At 45.7% G+C, this 19287-nt stretch overlaps 1 protein-coding gene across 6 annotated transcripts in view; it reads left to right on the top strand.

The window, feature by feature from the left end:
- Positions 1–19287, top strand: part of otud7a (OTU deubiquitinase 7A) — a 162672-nt gene that overhangs the window by 117995 nt on the left and 25390 nt on the right. For all 6 annotated transcript variants that reach the window (XM_072492640.1, XM_072492644.1, XM_072492639.1 and 3 more), the window contains one exon: positions 4198–4310. In XM_072492640.1, coding sequence (XP_072348741.1) covers positions 4198–4310 — 113 coding nt within the window. The remainder of the gene's footprint in view (positions 1–4197; positions 4311–19287) is intronic.

The following is a 19287-nucleotide window of genomic DNA, read 5'->3' as shown; positions in this document are numbered from 1 at the left end:
ATCTAGGCTGGGCCGGGTAAGGACAGCAGATTTCCTTTCCTGGAGGACATTAGTGAACCAGATGGGTTTTTCCGACAATCACCAATGGTTTCATGCTCATCATTATACTGTTAATTCCAGATTTTTTATTGAATTCAAATTTCACCATTTGCCCTGGTGGGATTCAAACCCAGGACCCTAGAGCATTACCCTGGGTCTCTGGCTTACTAGTCTAGCATTACCACTATGCCACCGCCTCCCCCTGATTCCCCCACATTCAAAGGATCATCCTTTGCCAGATCCGCCAACTCCAGCGTGATATCTCTTCCCCTCAGTCCCCCGTCAGTATCCCGCAGGGACCTTTTCCTCCAGGATACCCTGGTCCATTCCTCCATCACCTCCAACATCTCACCCCCTTCCTAGCACCTCCCTGTGACATCGCAGAAAGTGCAACACCTGCGCCTTTACCTCCTCCCTGTTCACCATCAAAGGCCTAAACACACTTTTCGGGTGAAACAGCACTTCAAGTGCACCTGCTTCAATTTAGTCTATCGTATTCGTTGCTCCAAATGTTGTCAACTCTACATTGGGGAGACTAAATGAAGACTGGGTGACCACTTTGCAAAACACCGTTGGTCCTTCTGAAAGCAGGACCCAGGCCTTCCTGTCGCTGCCATTTTAACTCCCCATCCTGCTCACATGGCCACACGTCCATCCTTGGCCTGTTGCAATGATCCAGTGAAGCCCAACACTTACTGGAGGAACAAGACCTCCTGTTCCGATTTAGGCACATCACAGCCTTCCAGACTTTTTTTTAATTATAAATTTAGAGTACCCAGTTTATTTTTTCCAATTAAGGGGCAATTTAGCGTGGCCAATCCACCTACCCTGAATATCTTTGGGTTGTGGGGGCGAGACCCACGCAAACACGGGGAGAATGTGCAAACTCCACACGGACAGGACCCAGAGCCGGGATCAAACCTGGGACCTCGGCGCTGTGAGGCAGCAGGGCTAATCCACTGCGCCATCATGCTGCCCTAGCCTTCCGGACTTAACATTGAGTTCAACAACTTCAGACTGTGAACTCTCTCCTCCATCTTTACCCCACTTCTATTTTTAGCGATTTATTTTATTTCTTCCGTTTATTCACTTTTCCATCCCCTTTACACCCTGTGGACACATAATCGGAATGTGTGTTTAAGCAGAAGACCCAAACTGAAGCAACCTGCTTGGTAGGACATTGCGTTCTCAGTTTTGTATTTTGGAGAGGAGAAACCGACTCATCAGAGCCGAGTGAATTTAGGAGCCGGTTGTGGAGGAAGTCCATTCGATTGGCTGGCTGGCAACCTGTGGGTTGGCCAGGGACAATGTTCTGCCTGACAACAGTCAGTGATTGATTCCTGCATGATGGTTTCTGAGAGAGCTTGGCTGAAATGATTAGATTTTGGAAGGAGAAGGAATCTTTTCTCTCTATTCCTTGCTGAAATAACAGCATTGTTGTTCTAAAACTAGTCGGTGTCTGGCATGTCCTTGCAGTAAACTTGAAATGTTAGACCTAACCCTAATCTCTGAATCTACAGAAAAAGTAGACAACCTTGCCAGAAGCATCAAAATTCTTGAAGACAGTGGTGCTGGGTTTTCTCCCTCTTTCTGCTGCAGGTTGTCTGTCTCTCTGAGTCTGCAGTGAAGATCATTACAAACTGAGGAAAAGAAAGTAAAAAATTTAGGGAAGGTGTCATTAGAGATCAGATAGCAAATGTGAATTCTTTATTCAAAAATGGAGGGAGACAGCAAGCAGGAAACTACGGGCCAGTTGGTTTGACATCTGTTATAGGGAAAATGTTGGAAACTATTATTAAAGATGTAATAGCAGAGAACTTGGAAAAATTCAAGGGAATCAGGCAGAGTCGCTGTGGTTCTGTGAAAGTGAAATCATGTTTAATCAATTTGTTGGAGTTTCAGGAAGTAAGATGTACGGTGTATAAAGGGGAATCGGTGGATGCACTGTACTTGAATTTCAAGAAGACACAGATAGAAGATTGGCTAGCTAACAGGAATCAGTTGGCATGAATGGGTCGTCTTCTGGATGGAAAGAGTGGTGTGCCATAGGGATCAATGCTGGGGCCTTGAATTTTTGCAATTGATATAAATGGCTAGGATGAAGGAATCTAGGATGGCTGCTAAATTCGCTGATGATAAAGTGATGACTAAGATAGGAAAGTGAGTTGTGAAGAGGCCATCAAGAGACTACAAAGTGATATATATATAGATTAAGAGAGTGGGCAAAGATCTGGCCAATGGAGCATAATGTGAGATTGTCCATTTTGGCAGGAAGGATAAAAAGGATGCATATTATATGAATGATGAGAATTTGCAGGGGGATGTGGGTGTCCGAGTGCATGAATCACAGCAAGTTAGTCTGCAGGAAAGCAAGCAATTAGGGTTCTCATTTATTGTGAGAGGAATTGAATACAAAAGTAGAGAATTTATGCTTCATTTGTATAAGGCATTGGTGAGACCACATCTGGAGTACTGTTTAAGTACTGGTCTCATTTAAGGAAGGATGCAAGTGCTTTTGAAGCATTTCCAATGTGGTTTGCTAGACTAAATGGGTGGGTTCTCTAATGAGGAAAGGTTGGACAGGCTAGGCTTGTATCCGCTGGAGTTAGGCAAGGGAATCGAAGATTATCGGGGGTAGAGGTGGAACTCGAAACACATCAGTCGTAATCTTATTGCATGGCAGAGCAGTCTCGGGGGGGGGGGGCTGAATTTTTCTTATTTTGTATGTTTGTGTCAACCAAATTTTAAAAATTTCTGTGACCTTTGATACACTTGGTGATCTGATGCACGTGAAGTTGAGCTTACTTATTTGCTACTTTGAGCCTAGTTTTAAACTTGCCTTTTTGTACATAGTCAAGATTTGTTGATGCACAAGCAAAATTACATTACACAATTGACTAAATTTTAAATTTCTTTGAAGCTAGAAAACCTGACGACTTGTGTTTGCAAAGTCAAAAATGTGGTTAGTTTCCGTGACTTGTCAACACCGCCTATAGACGGGTAGCCATTTCCTGTCAGGGCCAAGTTTATTTTTAATCAAATAAACCTCAGAATTTGTTGGACGATTTTCTGATCTTGCCAGTTAAATAGCTTACTTGTTATTATAACTAGGCAAGCTTGTTGAGCTGTCATTTTCTTTAAATACCGTTGGGAATAATGCCAGCTTTGCTTTGCTTGTTTCGATTACACAGTATTACTCAACAATATTTAAAATACTTGTGGATTTGCAAACCTGGCCCCAAAAATACAAATGTGGAATAACTTTGCTGATGGCCACAGATACACTGATTGATTGTATTGCAGTCGCATCACCAAGGCACCATTGCCATTTAAATAAGGTAATGCCAGTGACCCAGTGGCGAAGACTCATTACGAGAGATTATTTACCACTGTTCTGGTGACAAAGCCCCCTTAACAAACATAAACCTCTGCTACTAGCAGTACACAACATAGCAGTACAAAACATGGGGTGTTGGGTGCAGGCTGGGGAGCTTGGCTGTAGCTGAGCTGTCGCACATGTTGTACAGGACAAAACAGAATTGTCAGCCTTTGTGGACCCCACGCAGACGCACGCACCCACGCAGACGCACGCACCCACGCAGACGCACGCACCCACGCAGACGCACGCACCCACGCAGACGCACGCACCCACGCAGACGCACGCGCACCCACGCAGACACGCGCACCCACGCAGACACGCGCACCCACGCAGACACGCGCACCCACGCAGACACGCGCACCCACGCAGACACGCGCACCCACGCAGACACGCGCACCCACGCAGACACGCGCACCCACGCAGACACACGCACCCACGCAGACACACGCACCCACGCAGACACACGCACCCACGCAGACACACGCACCCACGCAGACACACGCACGTCCATCATCATAAAAGTAAAACATTGGGTTTGGAAGCAGTTCCATGTGCTGTACACAAACAATCTTGTACCTGTTGCTTTTAAATTTCCTCTTTCCTGTGTAAATTGGGTAAATTCAGACTACATGTGCTAGCACTGCACGTGCTAGCACAAGGTATGACGTAGCTATAAAATCATTTTTTCCCCCAACAGCTTAATCATTCAATCATGTAAGCACATTTAAAATGAGACATCAAAATTAAATGCTGTGTCTATTTCTCATTTGGTGAACTAGTCTGGTTTGGTTTACACTGAAGAAGAGTGGGAGCGAGAGTGGAATGAGCTGCTGAAACTTGCTTCCAGTGAGCCTCGCACACACTACAGTAAGAATACAGGCACAAGTGGTGGGTAAGTTTGTCTGCTTTGGTAACTTTGACTTTTCATACTAACTTCATGTCCGCAGTTGCAACAATTTCTAATAGTTTAACGTTCAATTTGTTTCCAATCTCTAACCTTTTTATTGTTATTCAGTTTAAATACAAGAAGACAGATGTTTTAAAAAACTTAATTTAAATCATTTTTCTCAAATCACAATTTGTTGTTCAGATGGTAACCAACTAATAACTAGTTACATAAATAGAATGAAATTAATGACCAAATATATAAACTACAACTTACAATAGAGTATCAAATGTAAGTACTTGTTTCTGTATCAGATTTGGGGCTGTTTTCCATGTTTGGAGCCCAAGTCAGTTTTCTAGAGCATTTGCAACAGAGCCCAGGAACATCCAACGGTGGACAAAGGAACCTAGGACTTGGAACTTAGGTGTAGGAGTAGATTATTTGTCCCTTTTGAGCCTGCTCCACCATTCAATAAGATCATGGCTGATCAGCTCCATTTTCGTGTCTGCCAAAAATCTATCTAACTCAGCCTTGAATAAATTTAAAGGGTCACCCTCCACTTCTGGGAAGAAAATTCCACACTCTGAGGAAAAAAGATTCGCCTCCCCTATATTAAAAATGGACCTCTTATTCTTAAACGAGGGCTGAAGGGCCTGTACTGCGCTGTAATGTTTTATTAATGTTCTATTGTTCTAAACCATGTCCCCGAGTTCTATTTTCCCCCCAAGAGAAAACATCTCGATCATCTTTCACAAAGCCGTATGTGTCAATAAGATCACCCCTCATTCTTCTAAACGCCAGTGGGTTTAGGCCTAACCTGCTCTCTTTAAAGACTAACCCTACATTCCAGGAATGAGTTGAGTAAACCTTTTCTGAACTGCTTGAAAAGTAATTGTATTTTTTTATTCAGATATGGAAACCAAAACTGTACACAATATTCCAAATGTGATCTCACCAAAGCCCTTTACAGCTGCAGTAAAACTGTTATCTTGCATTCCTCGGGCTATAAATATCAACATTCTATTTGCCTTCCTAATCATTTACTGTAACTGCGAACTTTGACTCATGTACCAGGACACCCAGATTCCTCTATACCACTGTGCTCTGCAATCTCTATTTAAATAGTATATATTTTTAAAAATTCATTTACGAGATGTGGGCGTCGCTGGTTAGGCCAGTATTTATTGCCCGTCCCTAGTTGCCCTTCAGAAGGTGGTGGTGAGTTGCCTTCTTGAACCGCTGCAGTCCTTGAGGTGTAGGTACACCCATTGTGCTGTTAGGGAGGGAGTTCCAGGATGTTGCCCCAGCGAATGTGAAGGAGCGGCGATTATTTCCAATTCAGGGTGGTGAGTGACTTGGAGGGGAACCTCCAGGTGGTGGTGTTCCCAGGTATCTGCTGCTCTTGTCCCTCTGGATGGTAGTGGCTGTGGATTTGGAAGGTGCGGTCTGAGTGCATCTTGTAGATGGTACACACGGCTGTCACAGTTCATCAATGGTGGAGGGTTTGAATGTTTGTGGAATGGGGAGCAATCAAGCTGGGCTGCTTTGTCCTGGATGGTGTCGAGCTTCTTGAGTGTTGTTGGAGCTGCACTCATCCAGGCAAGTGGAGAGTATTCCATTACACTCCTGACTTGTGCCTTGTAGATGGTGGACAGGCATTGGGGGGGGTCAAGATGTGAGTTACTTGCCGTAGGATTCCCAGCATTTGACCTGCCCTGGTAGCCACAGTATTAATATGGCTAGTCCAGTTCAGTTTTTTAAAGGAGTACCCAATTTTATTTCCTCCCAATTACGAGGGATTTTAGCGTGGTAAGCCATCTACCCTGCACATCTTTGGATTGTGGTGGTAAGACCCACACACATACTGGGAGAATGTGCAAACTCCACACGGACAGTGACCTGGGGCCAGGATCAAACCCAGGTCCTCATTGTCATGAGGTAACAGTGCTAATCACTGAGCCACCATGCCGCCCCCAGTTCAGTTTATGATCAATGAAACCCCCAGGATGTTGATTGTGGGGGATTCAGCAATGGTAATGCCATTGAATGTCAAGGGGCGGTGGTTAGATCCTCTCTTGTAGGAGATGGTCATTGCCTGGCACTTGTGTGGCGCGAATGTAACTTGTCACTTGTCAGCCCAAGTCTTGCTGCATTTGGACATGGACTGCTTCATTATCTGTGGAGTTGTGAATGGTGCTGAACATTGTGCAGTCATCTGCAAACATCCCCACTCCTGACCTTATGATGGAAGGGAGGCCGTTGATGAAGCAGCTGAAGATGGTTGGGCCTAGGACACTACCCTGAGGAACTCCTGCAGTGATATCCTGGAGCTGAGATGATTGACCTCCAACCACCAGAACCCTCTTCCTTTGTACCAGGTATGACTCCAACCAGCGGAGAGTTTTCCAACTGATTGACTCCAGTTTAGCCAGGGCTCCTTGATGACATATTCAGTCAAATGCTGTCTTGATGTCAAGGGCAGTCACTCTCACCTCACCTCTGGCATTCAGCTCTTTTGTCCATGTTTGAACCAAGGCTGTAATGAGGTCAGGGGCTGAGTGACCCTGGCTGAACCCAAACTGAATGTCCGTGAGCAGGTTATTGCTGAGTAAGTGTCACTTGATAGCACTGTTGATGACTCCTTCCATCACTTTGCTAATAATGGAGAGTAGACTGATAGGGGGGTAATTGGCTGGGTTGGATTTGTCCTGTTTCTTGTGTACAGGAAACACCTGGGCAATTTTCCATGTTGCTGGGTAGATGTCAGTGTTGTAGCTGTACTGGAACAGCTGTTCTATTCTACCTGCCAAAATGGACACGTTCACATTTATCCACATTCTACTCCATCTGCCAAATTTTTGCCCATTCATTTAACCTGTTGCTGTCACTTTAATAGCTATCTCATCTTGACATCTTACTTTCCTATCTATCTTGATGACATCGGCAAATTTAGCTACCATACATTTGGTCCCTTCATTCAATTCGTTGATACAGATCATAACCAGTTGAGGACATGTAGATTTTTGTTAGGTGAGGGGATCATAGGGTATCAGGGAGGGGGTGGGGGTTAGTGGGAACATGGAATTCGAAACACAAACAGCCATTCTGAGAAAGACCTAGGTATCCACACTCTCTGCTTACTGTCAGCAAATCGATCCTTTATCCCCACAACCCAAAGATGTGCAGGGTAGGTTGATTGGCCATGCTAAATTGCCCCTTAATTAGAAAAAAAAGAATTGGGTACTTTAAATTTTTAAAAAGTGGATATGTTCATCTCAGCCTTTGTGTGGGCAGGTGAGACACCCAGGATGTGGAGAGCTTTTTAAGAGAGGGGATGGTGTTCGGGAAGGCTAGCGTTACTGAATTTTATGTACTCCTGGGCAGTGAATGTAGAGAAGTTGCAGTGGTGGAGGCGGTGTGGGAGTCCAGGTGGGGGCAAATGGACGAAGCTTCCTGTGTTTGAGTTGAGTTTGAGGGCATTGGTCACCGCCCCTCTCCCATTTTCACTCACCAGATATACAACAAGCCCGGTGGTGGGTGGCATTCTTTAAATTTGGGATCAGTTGAGGCAACATTTCGGATCGGTATTGTCACCAATCTGCGGAAATCCTAGATTTGCATCATCGGGAATGGATGCAATTTGTAGGATTTGGAACGGAGGGGTTTGCGAGGATTAGGGATCTGTTGTGGAGGGTAGATTCGTGGGACTGGAGGAGTTGAAGGAAAAATACCAGCTCATGAGGGGAAGCGAGTTTGGGTATTATGCAGGTGCGGGACTCACAAAGAACTTCCTTAGTTCTTCCAGTTGCGAGGCACACGAGCTGGGGGAACGGGAGGATCTCTGATACATATAGGTGGTTGCTGGAGATGGGGAAGGCTCCGATAGTAGATGAAGAGGAAGAACTGGGCTTTATACTGGAGAGAGGGCCTGGAGCGAACTCCACTTTCTCTTGCGCCAGGCTGAGCCTGGTACAATTTAAAGTTGTCCATGGGGCTTATATGCCTAGAGCCCGCATGAACTGGTTCTTCCCCAATGTGGATGACTAGTGCGAGAGGTGCTTAAGGGGGCCAGTGAATCATTCACACATGTTCTGGTCCTGCCCTAAGTTGGTCGTGTTCTGGGCCTTGGTCTTTGAGTCCATGTTGGTGATCGTGTGGGTGAGGTTGCAGCCGTGCCCATTGGTGGTGATTTTTGGCATGTCGGATTCACCGGAGATGATAGAGGAGATGGGGGCCGATGACTTTGCCATCACCTCTCTGATTACCCGGTGACGAATCCTACTTGAATGGAGGTGGGCGGTGCCACTCAAGCCTTGGCATGGTTGGGGACATGGCAGAGTTCCTGTGACTAGAAAATATCAAGTATGCCCTTAGGGGGTGTGAGGAAGGGTTTCAGTCGAGGTGGAGGCTGTTCATCGATATCTTTAAAGATCTGTTTGTGGCCAGCAATTAAGGGGGGAAGGGCAGGGAGTGTTGGGGATCTGGTTTTTTTTTAGGGGTTATTAGAAAGTTTATAAAAACAAAAATGACAAACTGCCTTTAATATATCAGAGTAATTTGTAAAAGGATCCAATGCGTGTGAGTGAACAAATGAGATAAATTCAGGGTAGTTTCTGTTGCATAGGGCATTCCTGCCTTGATCCCCTATGTCGCTTCTTCTGTTTACACTGGTTATAGAGCCTTTGGCCATAGCACTGAGGTGCTCCGATAAATGGAGGGGGGTGGAGCATAGGGTGTCCCTGTACGCTGATGATCTGTTGTTGTATACTTCGGACCCAAGCTCTTCTGTGGGGGATATAATGGAACTGCTTAGGACATTTGGGGCATTTTCGAGCTACAAGCTGAACTTGGGTAAAAGTCTTCCCCTGCCGTTGGCTGGTCGGGTGCAGGTGGTGAAGTTGTTATGCCAAAGTCGTTCTTTGAGGGGGTGGATCGGCTGGATTCATCATTTGCCTGGTCAGGTAAGGTGGCTAGGGTTAGGAAGACGGTACTTGGGCGGCAAATGAGGAGAAGGTGCGCGTTTGGAGTAGGGAGACGGAGGCTTTGTTGGTGAGGATGGAGGCAGGTTCTTGTAGGAGGTTACTAGAGCTGGCAGATAGGTATTCGGGACGTCCTGTGGTGGTTTCCACGCCGCAAATATGGAGGCAATTCCGGCAGCACTTCCGGGGTTGGGGTTGTTGTCAATCCAATGGAAACATGGGTTTGAGTCTGGGAGGAAAGAGAGGTGATGGAGATGGAAGACTTGTTTTAATTTAATTTTATTTTACGAAAGACACAATCTTTTCCCTTGTCATCCAGTCTGCCACATAAGAGTTAAAATTATTCTAAAAGATGATTTTAAAAGATTTTAAATTGTGGATATAATTGTATACTATCTGAGGGTTAGTGGTATTGTTCATGCAGGTTCTGAAAGAGCCAAAGAAAGGTCAATGGAACATTACACTAGATTTAATCACTGCCCTTCTCTCAATACTCAATCTTCAATGACCTTTTGTTAAAATTCATTTTTACAGGATGTGGACTTCACTGGCTAGGCCAGCATTTGTTGCCCATCCCTAATTGTCCTTGCAAAGGTGTTGGTGAACTGCTGCAGTCCATGTGGTGTAGGCATGCACACAATGCTGTTGGGAGAGAGTTCCAGGATTTTGACTCTGCAATAGTGAAGGAACGGCGATATATTTAGCTATTGTGGTCATAAATCATTTCCACCAATTGTGGATGCTAGATGTGAGATGTCAGAATGCAACGTCTTTCCATATTCCTGACACTATAGTCGATGTCATACATTAATCGGGTGCTACTGTTGAAAGGCTAACAATCACCAATAATATAAGGCAATAAATTAGAACAGCAAACTGGGATTGAAATAAGTGGCATTTCAGTTCATGAAGTTGCATTCTGATTCGAATGCCATAGATGAGAACATTTTTTTAAAAAAAAATTCCGAATGCTTTCCTCGCTGATTCTCGCTCTGTTATTATTGCCCAGGAAGTAGTCACTCTCTGTATTTCGCCCGAATGACCTTTCTTCACATGTAAACCTGGATGGTAAGAGTCGGGCTAATCAAATAAGGATAGTGTTTCTATCAGTTCTGATTGTACAGTGCTCTGTCTTTGAGCAAACAGGAACAGGCACAAAATAAACAGGAAAAGTGAATGATGTGCGTTGTTAGCTGTGGTTAGTGTATTCTGAGTTTTACTGTATGTACTGTTACAGGGTTTGGACAGAGTGGCAGACCACAGTGGAGAAACTCAGATTAGGTTTTATTTGCATCATCCGCTTTTATTTTGTTGCAAGACTCACCACATCTAGTTCCACACTTAACCATCACTGGTCTCTTTTTGGGGCTTCAGGATAATAAATATCAGTTTTGTTTTCGTATGCAGATTGAAGAGTAAACAATACTGTTACTTACAGTAGTTGTAGATAAGTATAAACTACTTATTGAGTTTTGTTTTCTTCATCCAATTTTCTATGTTTATTATCTCTCTTTCTCCTCTCCTGAGGATGCTAACTCACCTTGCTACAGTTCCACAGGTGCCAACAATTGTCTTCCAGGATCTTAACTTAGTGGGATTTTCCCTACTTTTACCAGCTAGAGATTTCTCATATGCTCTCTTTACTCCTAATTGCTTTCTTAAGCTCCATCCTGCTCTTTTTGTAATCCACTAATGCCTCTGTTTATTTGCTCTCCTTGTAAGAGGGCTGGTTTAGCTCAGTGGGTTAGACAGCTGTTTTGTAATTCAGAACAAGGCCAGCAGCGTGGGTTCAATTCCTGTACCGGCTGAGAATTCTGAATTCTCTCTCTGGTGTAACCGAACAGGCATCGGAGTGTGGCGACTAGGGGCTTTTCACAGTGCCTTCATTGCAGTGTTAATGTAAACCTACTTGTGACAATAAAAAGATTATTTATTTATTTTATTTATTTACTTATTAAAAGCTTCCCACTTCCTTCTCATATTGTATCCTGAATATCTGTGGTCATCCATGGTTCTCTGAGCTTGTTGCTCCTTCCAATTACCTTAAGAGGGAATGCACTGCTTTTATAGTGTGGTAGAGGCCGATTTAATCAAAACCTTCAAAAGCAAATTGGATAATTATTTGGAGAGGAAATATTTCACAGAATCACAGAATAATACAGTGCAGAAGAGGCCCTTCTGCCCAGTGAGTCTGCACCGACGCATGAAGAACACCTGACCTGTCTACCTAATCCCATTTGCCTGCACTTGGCCTATAGCCTTGAATGCTGCTCCCTATCCACCCTGTCCATGCCCCTCAATCTTGTACACCTCGATCAGGTCACCCCTCCGTCTTCTCTGCTCCAGTGAAACCAACCCAAGCCTATCCAACCTCTCTTCATAACTTAAATGTTCCATCCCAGGCAACATCCTGGTGAATCGCATCTGGACTCCCTCCAGTGCAATCACATCCTTCCTATAATGTGGCGACCAGAATTGCACACACTATTCCAGCTGCTGCCTCACCAAAGTTCTATACAGCTACATCATGACCTCCCTGCTTTTGTAATCTATATCTCGATTGATAAAGGCAAGTGTCCCATATGCCTTTTTCACCACCCTATTAACCTGCCCTTCTGCCTTCAGAGATCTATGGACAAATGTTTCCAGGTCCGCAGACCTTCCCAGTGTCAGGCCATTCATTGAATTCTACCTTGTCAAATTACTCCTCACACTTTTTAGGGTTAATTTCCATCTGCTACTTTTCTGCCCATTTGACCATCCCGTCTATAATTTCTTGTAACCCACTCAGCTTCACTGTTAACCACCCGGCCAATCATTATGTCTGCATGAAAAACATACATGTGGCAGGTTATCTTGGTGGGGGCTAATGGATACTCATCTCTACAGCGCATTACAATCTCGACATCGGTGACCAATCTGTCCTCAGCCAACCCCGCAACCTCCAGGGCCCATTCTTCCTCGAGGGTGAAGACTGTGATTTGCAGGGCATTCAGGAAAAGGCAGGTGAGAGGGACCTAGGTCAGAAAATAAACTCATTTATGCAATCTGACGACGGGCACAGTGTCTTTGTTTTGGCCTCAAACTTTTCCGATCTGCTCAGGGGCTACACATTTTCCCAATTTGCCTCACCTGCATTATGAACAATGTCATTATCCATGAGGGAGCAAAGTCACAATTCTGTTATTTTTTAATGGAGTTTAAGCTGCAGTCCGAGCAATGGAATCTGACACACTTGTCAAGTCATGGGATTGGATTGGATTGGATTGTTTATTGTCACGTGTACCGAGGTACAGTGAAAAGTATTTTTCTGCGAGCAGCTCAACAAATCATTAAGTACATGAGAAGAAAAGTGAATAAAAGAAAATGCATAATAGGGCAACACAACATATGCAATGTAACTACATAAGCACTGGCATCGGATGAAGCATACAGGGTGTAGTTTTAATGAAATCAGTCCATCAGAGGGTCATTTAGGAGTCTGGTAACAGAGGGGAAGAAGCTGTTTTTGAATCTGTTCGTGCGTGTTCTCAGACTTCTGTATCTCCTGCCCGATGGAAGAAGTTGGAAGAGTGAGTAAGCCGGGTGGGAGGGATCTTTGATTATACTGCCCGCTTTCCCCAGGCAGCGGGAGGTGTAGATGGAGTCAATGGATGGGAGGCAGGTTTGTGTGATGGACTGGGCGGTGTTCACAACTCTCTGAAGTTTCTTGCAGACCTGGGCCGAGCAGATGCCATACCAGGCTGTAATGCAGCCTGATAGGATGCTTTAGAACATAGAACATAGAACAATACAGCGCAGTACAGGCCCTTCGGCCCACGATGTTGCACCGAAACAAAAGCCATCTAACCTACACTATGCCATTATTATCCATATGTTTATCCAATAAACTTTTAAATGCCCTCAATGTTGGCGAGTTCACTACTGTAGCAGGTAGGGCATTCCACGGCCTCACTACTCTTTGCGTAAAGAACCTACCTCTGACCTCTGTCCTATATCTGTTACCCCTCAGTTTAAAGTTATGTCCCCTCGTGCCAGCCATATCCATCCGCGGGAGAAGGCTCTCACTGTCCACCCTATCCAACCCCCTGATCATTTTGTATGCCTCTATTAAGTCTCCCCTGAACCTTCTTCTCTCCAACGAAAACAACCTCAAGTCCATCAGCCTTTCCTCATAAGATTTTCCCTCCATACCAGGCAACATCCTGGTAAATCTCCTCTGCACCCGCTCCAAAGCCTCCACGTCCTTCCTATAATGCGGTGACCAGAACTGTACGCAATACTCCAAATGCGGCCGTACCAGAGTTCTGTACAGCTGCAACATGACCTCCAGACACCGGAACTCAATCCCTCTACCAATAAAGGCCAACACTCCATAGGCCTTCTTCACAACCCTATCAACCTGGGTGGCAACTTTCAGGAATCTATGTACATGGACACCTAGATCCCTCTGCTCAGCCACACTTTCAAGAACTTTACCATTAGCCAAATATTCCGCATTCCTGTTATTCCTTCCAAAGTGAATCACCTCACACTTCTCTACATTAAACTCCATTTGCCACCTCTCAGCCCAGCTCTGCAGCTTATCTATATCCCTCTGTAACCTGCTACATCCTTCCACACTATCGACAACACCACCGACTTTAGTATCGTCTGCAAATTTACTCACCCACCCTTCTGCGCCTTCCTCTAGGTCATTGATAAAAATGACAAACAGCAACGGCCCCAGAACAGGTCCTTGTGGTACTCCACTTGTGACTGTACTCCATTCTGAACATTTCCCATCAACCACCACCCTCTGTCTTCTTTCAGCTAGCCAATTTCTGATCCACATCTCTAAATCACCCTCAATCCCCAGCCTCCGTATTTTTTGCAATAGCCTACCGTGGGGAACCTTATCAAACGCTTTGCTGAAATCCATATACACCACATCAACTGCTCTACCCTCGTCTACCTGTTCAGTCACTTTCTCAAAGAACTCAATAAGGTTTGTGAGGCATGACCTACCCTTCACAAAGCCATGCTGACTATCCCTGATCATATTATTCCTATCTAGATGATTATAAATCTTGTCTCTTATAATCCCCTCCAAGACTTTACCCACTACAGACGTGAGGCTCACCGGTCTATAGTTGCCGGGGTTGTCTCTGCTCCCCTTTTTGAACAAAGGGACCACATTTGCTATCCTCCAGTCCTCTGGCACTATTCCTGTATCCAATGATGACATAAAAATCAAAGCCAAAGGTCCAGCAATCTCTTCCCTGGCCTCCCAGAGAATCCTAGGATAAATCCCATCAGGTCCCGGGGACTTATCTATTTTCAGCCTGTCCAGAATTGCCAACACCTCTTCCCTACGTACCTCAATGCCATCTATTCTATTAGCCTGGGGCTCAGCATTCTCCTCCACAACATTATCTTTTTCCTGAGTGAATACTGACGAAAAATATTCATTTAGTATCTCGCCTATCTCTTCAGACTCCACACACAATTTCCCATCCCTGTCCTTGACTGGTCCTACTCTTTCCCTAGTCATTCGCTTATTCCTGGCATACCTATAGAAAGCTTTTGGGTTTTCCTTGATCCTTCCTGCCAAATACTTCTCATGTCCCCTCCTTGCTCGTCTTAGCTCTCTCTTTAGATCCTTCCTTGCTACCTTGTAACTATCCGTCGCCCCAACCGAAACTTCACACTTCATCTTCACATAGGCCTCCTTCTTCCTCTTAACAAGAGATTCCACTTCCTTGGTAAACCACGGTTCCCTCGCTCGACGCCTTCCTCCCTGTCTGACCGGTACATACTTATCAAGAACACGCAGTAGCTGATCCTTGAACAAGCCCCACTTATCCAGTGTGCCCAACACTTGCAGCCTACTTCTCCACCTTATCCCCCCCAAGTCACGTCTAATGGCATCATCATTGCCCTTCCCCCAGCTATAACTCTTGCCCTGCGGTGTATACTTATCCCTTTCCATCATTAACGTAAACGTCACCGAATTGTGGTCACTGTCCCCAAAGTTCTCTCCTACCTCCAAATCCAACACCTGGCCTGGTTCATTACCCAAAACCAAATCCAACGTGGCCTCGCCTCTTGTTGGCCTGTCAACATATTGTTTCAGGAAACCCTCCTGCACACACTGTACAAAAAACGACCCATCTATTGTACTCGAACTACATCTTTTCCAGTCAATATTTGGAAAGTTAAAGTCTCCCATAATAACTACCCTGTTACTTTCGCTCATATCCAGAATCATCTTCGCCATCCTTTCCTCTACATCCCTAGAACTATTAGGAGGCCTATAAAAAACTCCCAACAAGGTGACCTCTCCTTTCCTGTTTCTAACTTCAGCCCATACTACCTCGGAAGAAGAGTCCCCATCTAGCATCCTCTCCGCCACCGTAATACTGCTCTTGACTAGCAGCGCCACACCTCCCCCTCTTTTGCCTCCTTCTCTGAGCTTACTAAAACACCTGAACCCCGGAACCTGCAACATCCATTCCTGTCCCTGCTCTATCCATGTCTCCGAAATGGCCACAACATCGAAGTCCCAGGTACCAACCCATGCTGCCAGTTCCCCTACCTTGTTTCGTATACTCCTGGCATTGAAGTAGACACACTTCAAACCACCTACCTGAACACTGGCCCCCTCCTGCGACGTCAAATCTGTGCTCCTGACCTCTATACTCTCATTCTCCCTTACCCTAAAACTACAATCCAGGTTCCCATGCCCCTGCTGCATTAGTTTAAACCTCCCCAAAGAGCACTAACAAATCTCCCCCCCAGGATATTTGTGCCCCTCAGGTTCAGATGTAGACCATCCTGTCTGTAGAGGTCCCACCTTCCCCAGAAAGAGCCCCAGTTATCCAAAAATCTGAATCCCTCCCACCTGCACCATCCCTGTAGCCATGTGTTTAAATGCTCTCTCTCCCTATTCCTCATCTCACTATCACGTGGCACGGGCAACAACCCAGAGATAACAACTCTGTTTGTTCTAGTTCTGAGCTTCCATCCTAGCTCCCTGAAAGCCTGCCTGACATCCTTGTCCCCTTTCCTACCTATGTCGTTAGTGCCAATGTGGACCACGACTTGGGGCTGCTCCCCCTCCCCCCTAAGGACCCGGAAAACACGATCCGAGACATCACGTACCCTTGCACCTGGGAGGCAACATACCAAACGTGAGTCTCTCACGCTCCCACAAAATCTCCTATCTGTGCCCCTGACTATCGAGTCCCCAATTACTAATGCTCTGCTCCTCTCCCCCCTTCCCTTCTGAGCAACAGGGACAGACTCCGTGCCAGAGGCCCGTACCCCATGGCTTACCCCTGGTAAGTTGTCCCCCCCACAAGTATCCAAAGCGGTATACTTGTTTCTCAGGGGAACGACCGCAGGGGATCCCTGCACTGACTGCTTCTTCCCAGTCCCTCTTACAGTTACCCACCTATCTCCAATCTTTGGTGTAACTAATTCCCTGAAGCTGCTATCTATGACCCCTTCTGCCTCCCGAATGATCCGAAGTTCTTCCAGCTCCAGTTCCCTAACTCGGTCTTGGAGGAGCTGGAGATGGCAGCACTTCCTGCAGGTAAAATCAGCAGGGACACTAACTGCATCCCTCACCTCAAACATCCTGCAGGAGGAACATTGCACTCCCTTCCCTGCCATTCCTCTAACTTTCTACCAAGATCTGGCTAACAACTAAATTAAATTTTTATAAAAAATAATAATATAATAAAATATGGTACTTACCTCACACCAATGGGTTTTATTATTAGGTTAGAGGAGGAGGGCGGGTGGGAGACACTACACGTGTAGTGTCTCGGGTTTCCTCTCCACCAGAATTTATTGGTGAGGGTCTTCCCAGACGTCCGCGGGTGGACTTCCTGTTCCCGCCTAAAAACTAATTTTTAAAAAAAGAAGAAAAATTCTCAGCTCCTGCTGAAATTGACTAACCAGCCAGCTGTTCTCCCGCCGAAATCGACTGGCCTGCCCCTGCAAAGACAAGTGCTTTTAAAGGTTGACTTACCTCCCAGCAGCCACTTCCGCAATGCTCCCGCTGAAACTGACTCACCAGCTGTTCTCCCGCCGAAATCGACTGGCCTGCCCCTGCAAAGACAAGTGCTTTTAAAGGTTGACTTACCTCCCAGCAAGCTCCTTCCGCAATGCTCCCGCTGAAACTGACTCACCAGCTCCACTCCCGCCGAAATCGACTGGCCTGCCCCTGCAAAGACAAGTGCTTTTAAAGGTTGACTTACCTCTCAGCAACCTCCTTCCGCAATGCTCCCGCTGAAACTGACTCACCAGCTCCACTCCCGCCGAAATTGACTGGCCTGCCCCTGCAAAGACAAGTGCTTTTAAAGGTTGCTTTACCTCTCAGCAACCTCCTTCCGCAATGCTCCCGCTGAAACTGACTCACCAGCTGTTCTCCCGCCGAAATCGACTCTATGGTGCATCTGTAAAAGTTGGTAAGAGTCAATGTGGACATGCCGAATTTCCTTAGTTTCCTGAGGAAGTATAGGCGCTGATGTGCTTTCTTGGTGGTAGCGTCGACATGGGTGGACCAGAACAGATTTTTGGAGATGTGCACCCCTAGGAATTCCACCTCGGCCCCGTTGATGCTGACGGGGGTGTGTACAGTACTTTGCTTCCTGAAGTCAATTACCAGCTCTTTAGTTTTGCTGGCATTGAGGGAGAGATTGTTGTCGCTACACCACTCCACTAGATTCTCTATCTCCCTCCTGTATTCGGACTCATCGTTATTCGAGATCCGGCCCACTATGGTCGGATCGTCAGCAAACTTGTAGATGGAGTTAGAACCAAGTTTTGCCACGCAGTCATGTGTGTACAGGGAATAGAGTAGGGGGCTAAGTACACAGCCTTGCGGGGTGCCGGTGTTGAGGACTATTGTGGAGGAGTTGTTGTTGTTCATTCTTACTGATTGTGGTCTGTTGGTCAGAAAATCGAGGATCCAGTTGCAGAGCGGGGAGCCAAGTCCTAGGTTTTGGATCTTTGATATGAGCTTGGCTGGGATTATGGTGTTGAAGGCGGAGCTGTAGTCAATAAATAGGAGTCTAATGTAGGAGTCCTTGTTTTCGAGATGCTCTAGGATCTCCTGTCTCTTTAGTTCTCACATGATACACAAATTACAAAACTGAGCCATTATTGAAACTGATACTCAATGGGCAAGTAGGATAATTATGTCTATAGGGCGGCACAGTGGTTAGCACTGTTTCCTCACAGCGTTAGGGGCCCGGGTGCAATTCCGGCCTCGGGCGTCTGTCTGTGTGGAGTTTGCACTTTCTCCCCTTGTCTGCGTTGGTTTCCTCCGGGTGCTCCGGTTTCTTCCCTCAATCAAAAGATGTGCAGGTTAGGTGGAATAGCCATGATAAATTGTCCCTTGGTGTCCAAAGGTTGGATTGGATTATGGGTCTACAGTGATATGGCGGGGGGCTCTTTCAGAGGGTCGGTGTAGATTTGATGGGCTGAATGGCCTTCTCTGTGGGGGTTCTATGATGAACTATTACTATGATGACCTATTAGGTCAAATTTCTTGTAATTCAGTACAAGGAGATCTCAGCACTATAGCAAACCTGATCTGATTTCAGTTACTACTGAAAGAAGACCAGAATATTGGTTGTTTGTTTGATTATTGTCTTTGATGATTTTGAATAACTAGCAGACCTCTCAATACTGTTCTGCATAGCTAGAATGTGGGCTGCTTAAAAGGCTCTCTATCCTCCTGGTGGCTTAATGCTGCTGTGGGAGAAGGAAACCTATTTTCAGCGGTGTATTTGGTAGAGTAACATCCCAGTAATATCTGTTAAAATGTCCACCTGCTAACAAGCGGGCTGCAGTATGAATTCTGTAGCCATTTTAATTTAAAGATCATTAGCTCGGGTTAGTATACATTAATGCATTATAAGAGGAATGAAATGTTAGTTTATTCCTGAACTTTGCCTAGTTCATTTCTAATTGTGCCGAAGCAATCCGGGTGAAGATGTGTGTGAGTGGAG

Source organism: Scyliorhinus torazame, chromosome 30, assembly GCF_047496885.1.
Source record: "Scyliorhinus torazame isolate Kashiwa2021f chromosome 30, sScyTor2.1, whole genome shotgun sequence".
Lineage (NCBI taxonomy): Eukaryota > Metazoa > Chordata > Chondrichthyes > Carcharhiniformes > Scyliorhinidae > Scyliorhinus > Scyliorhinus torazame.
The sequence above is the reverse complement of the archived record's forward strand: the minus strand, read 5'-3'. Positions and strand labels throughout refer to the sequence as shown.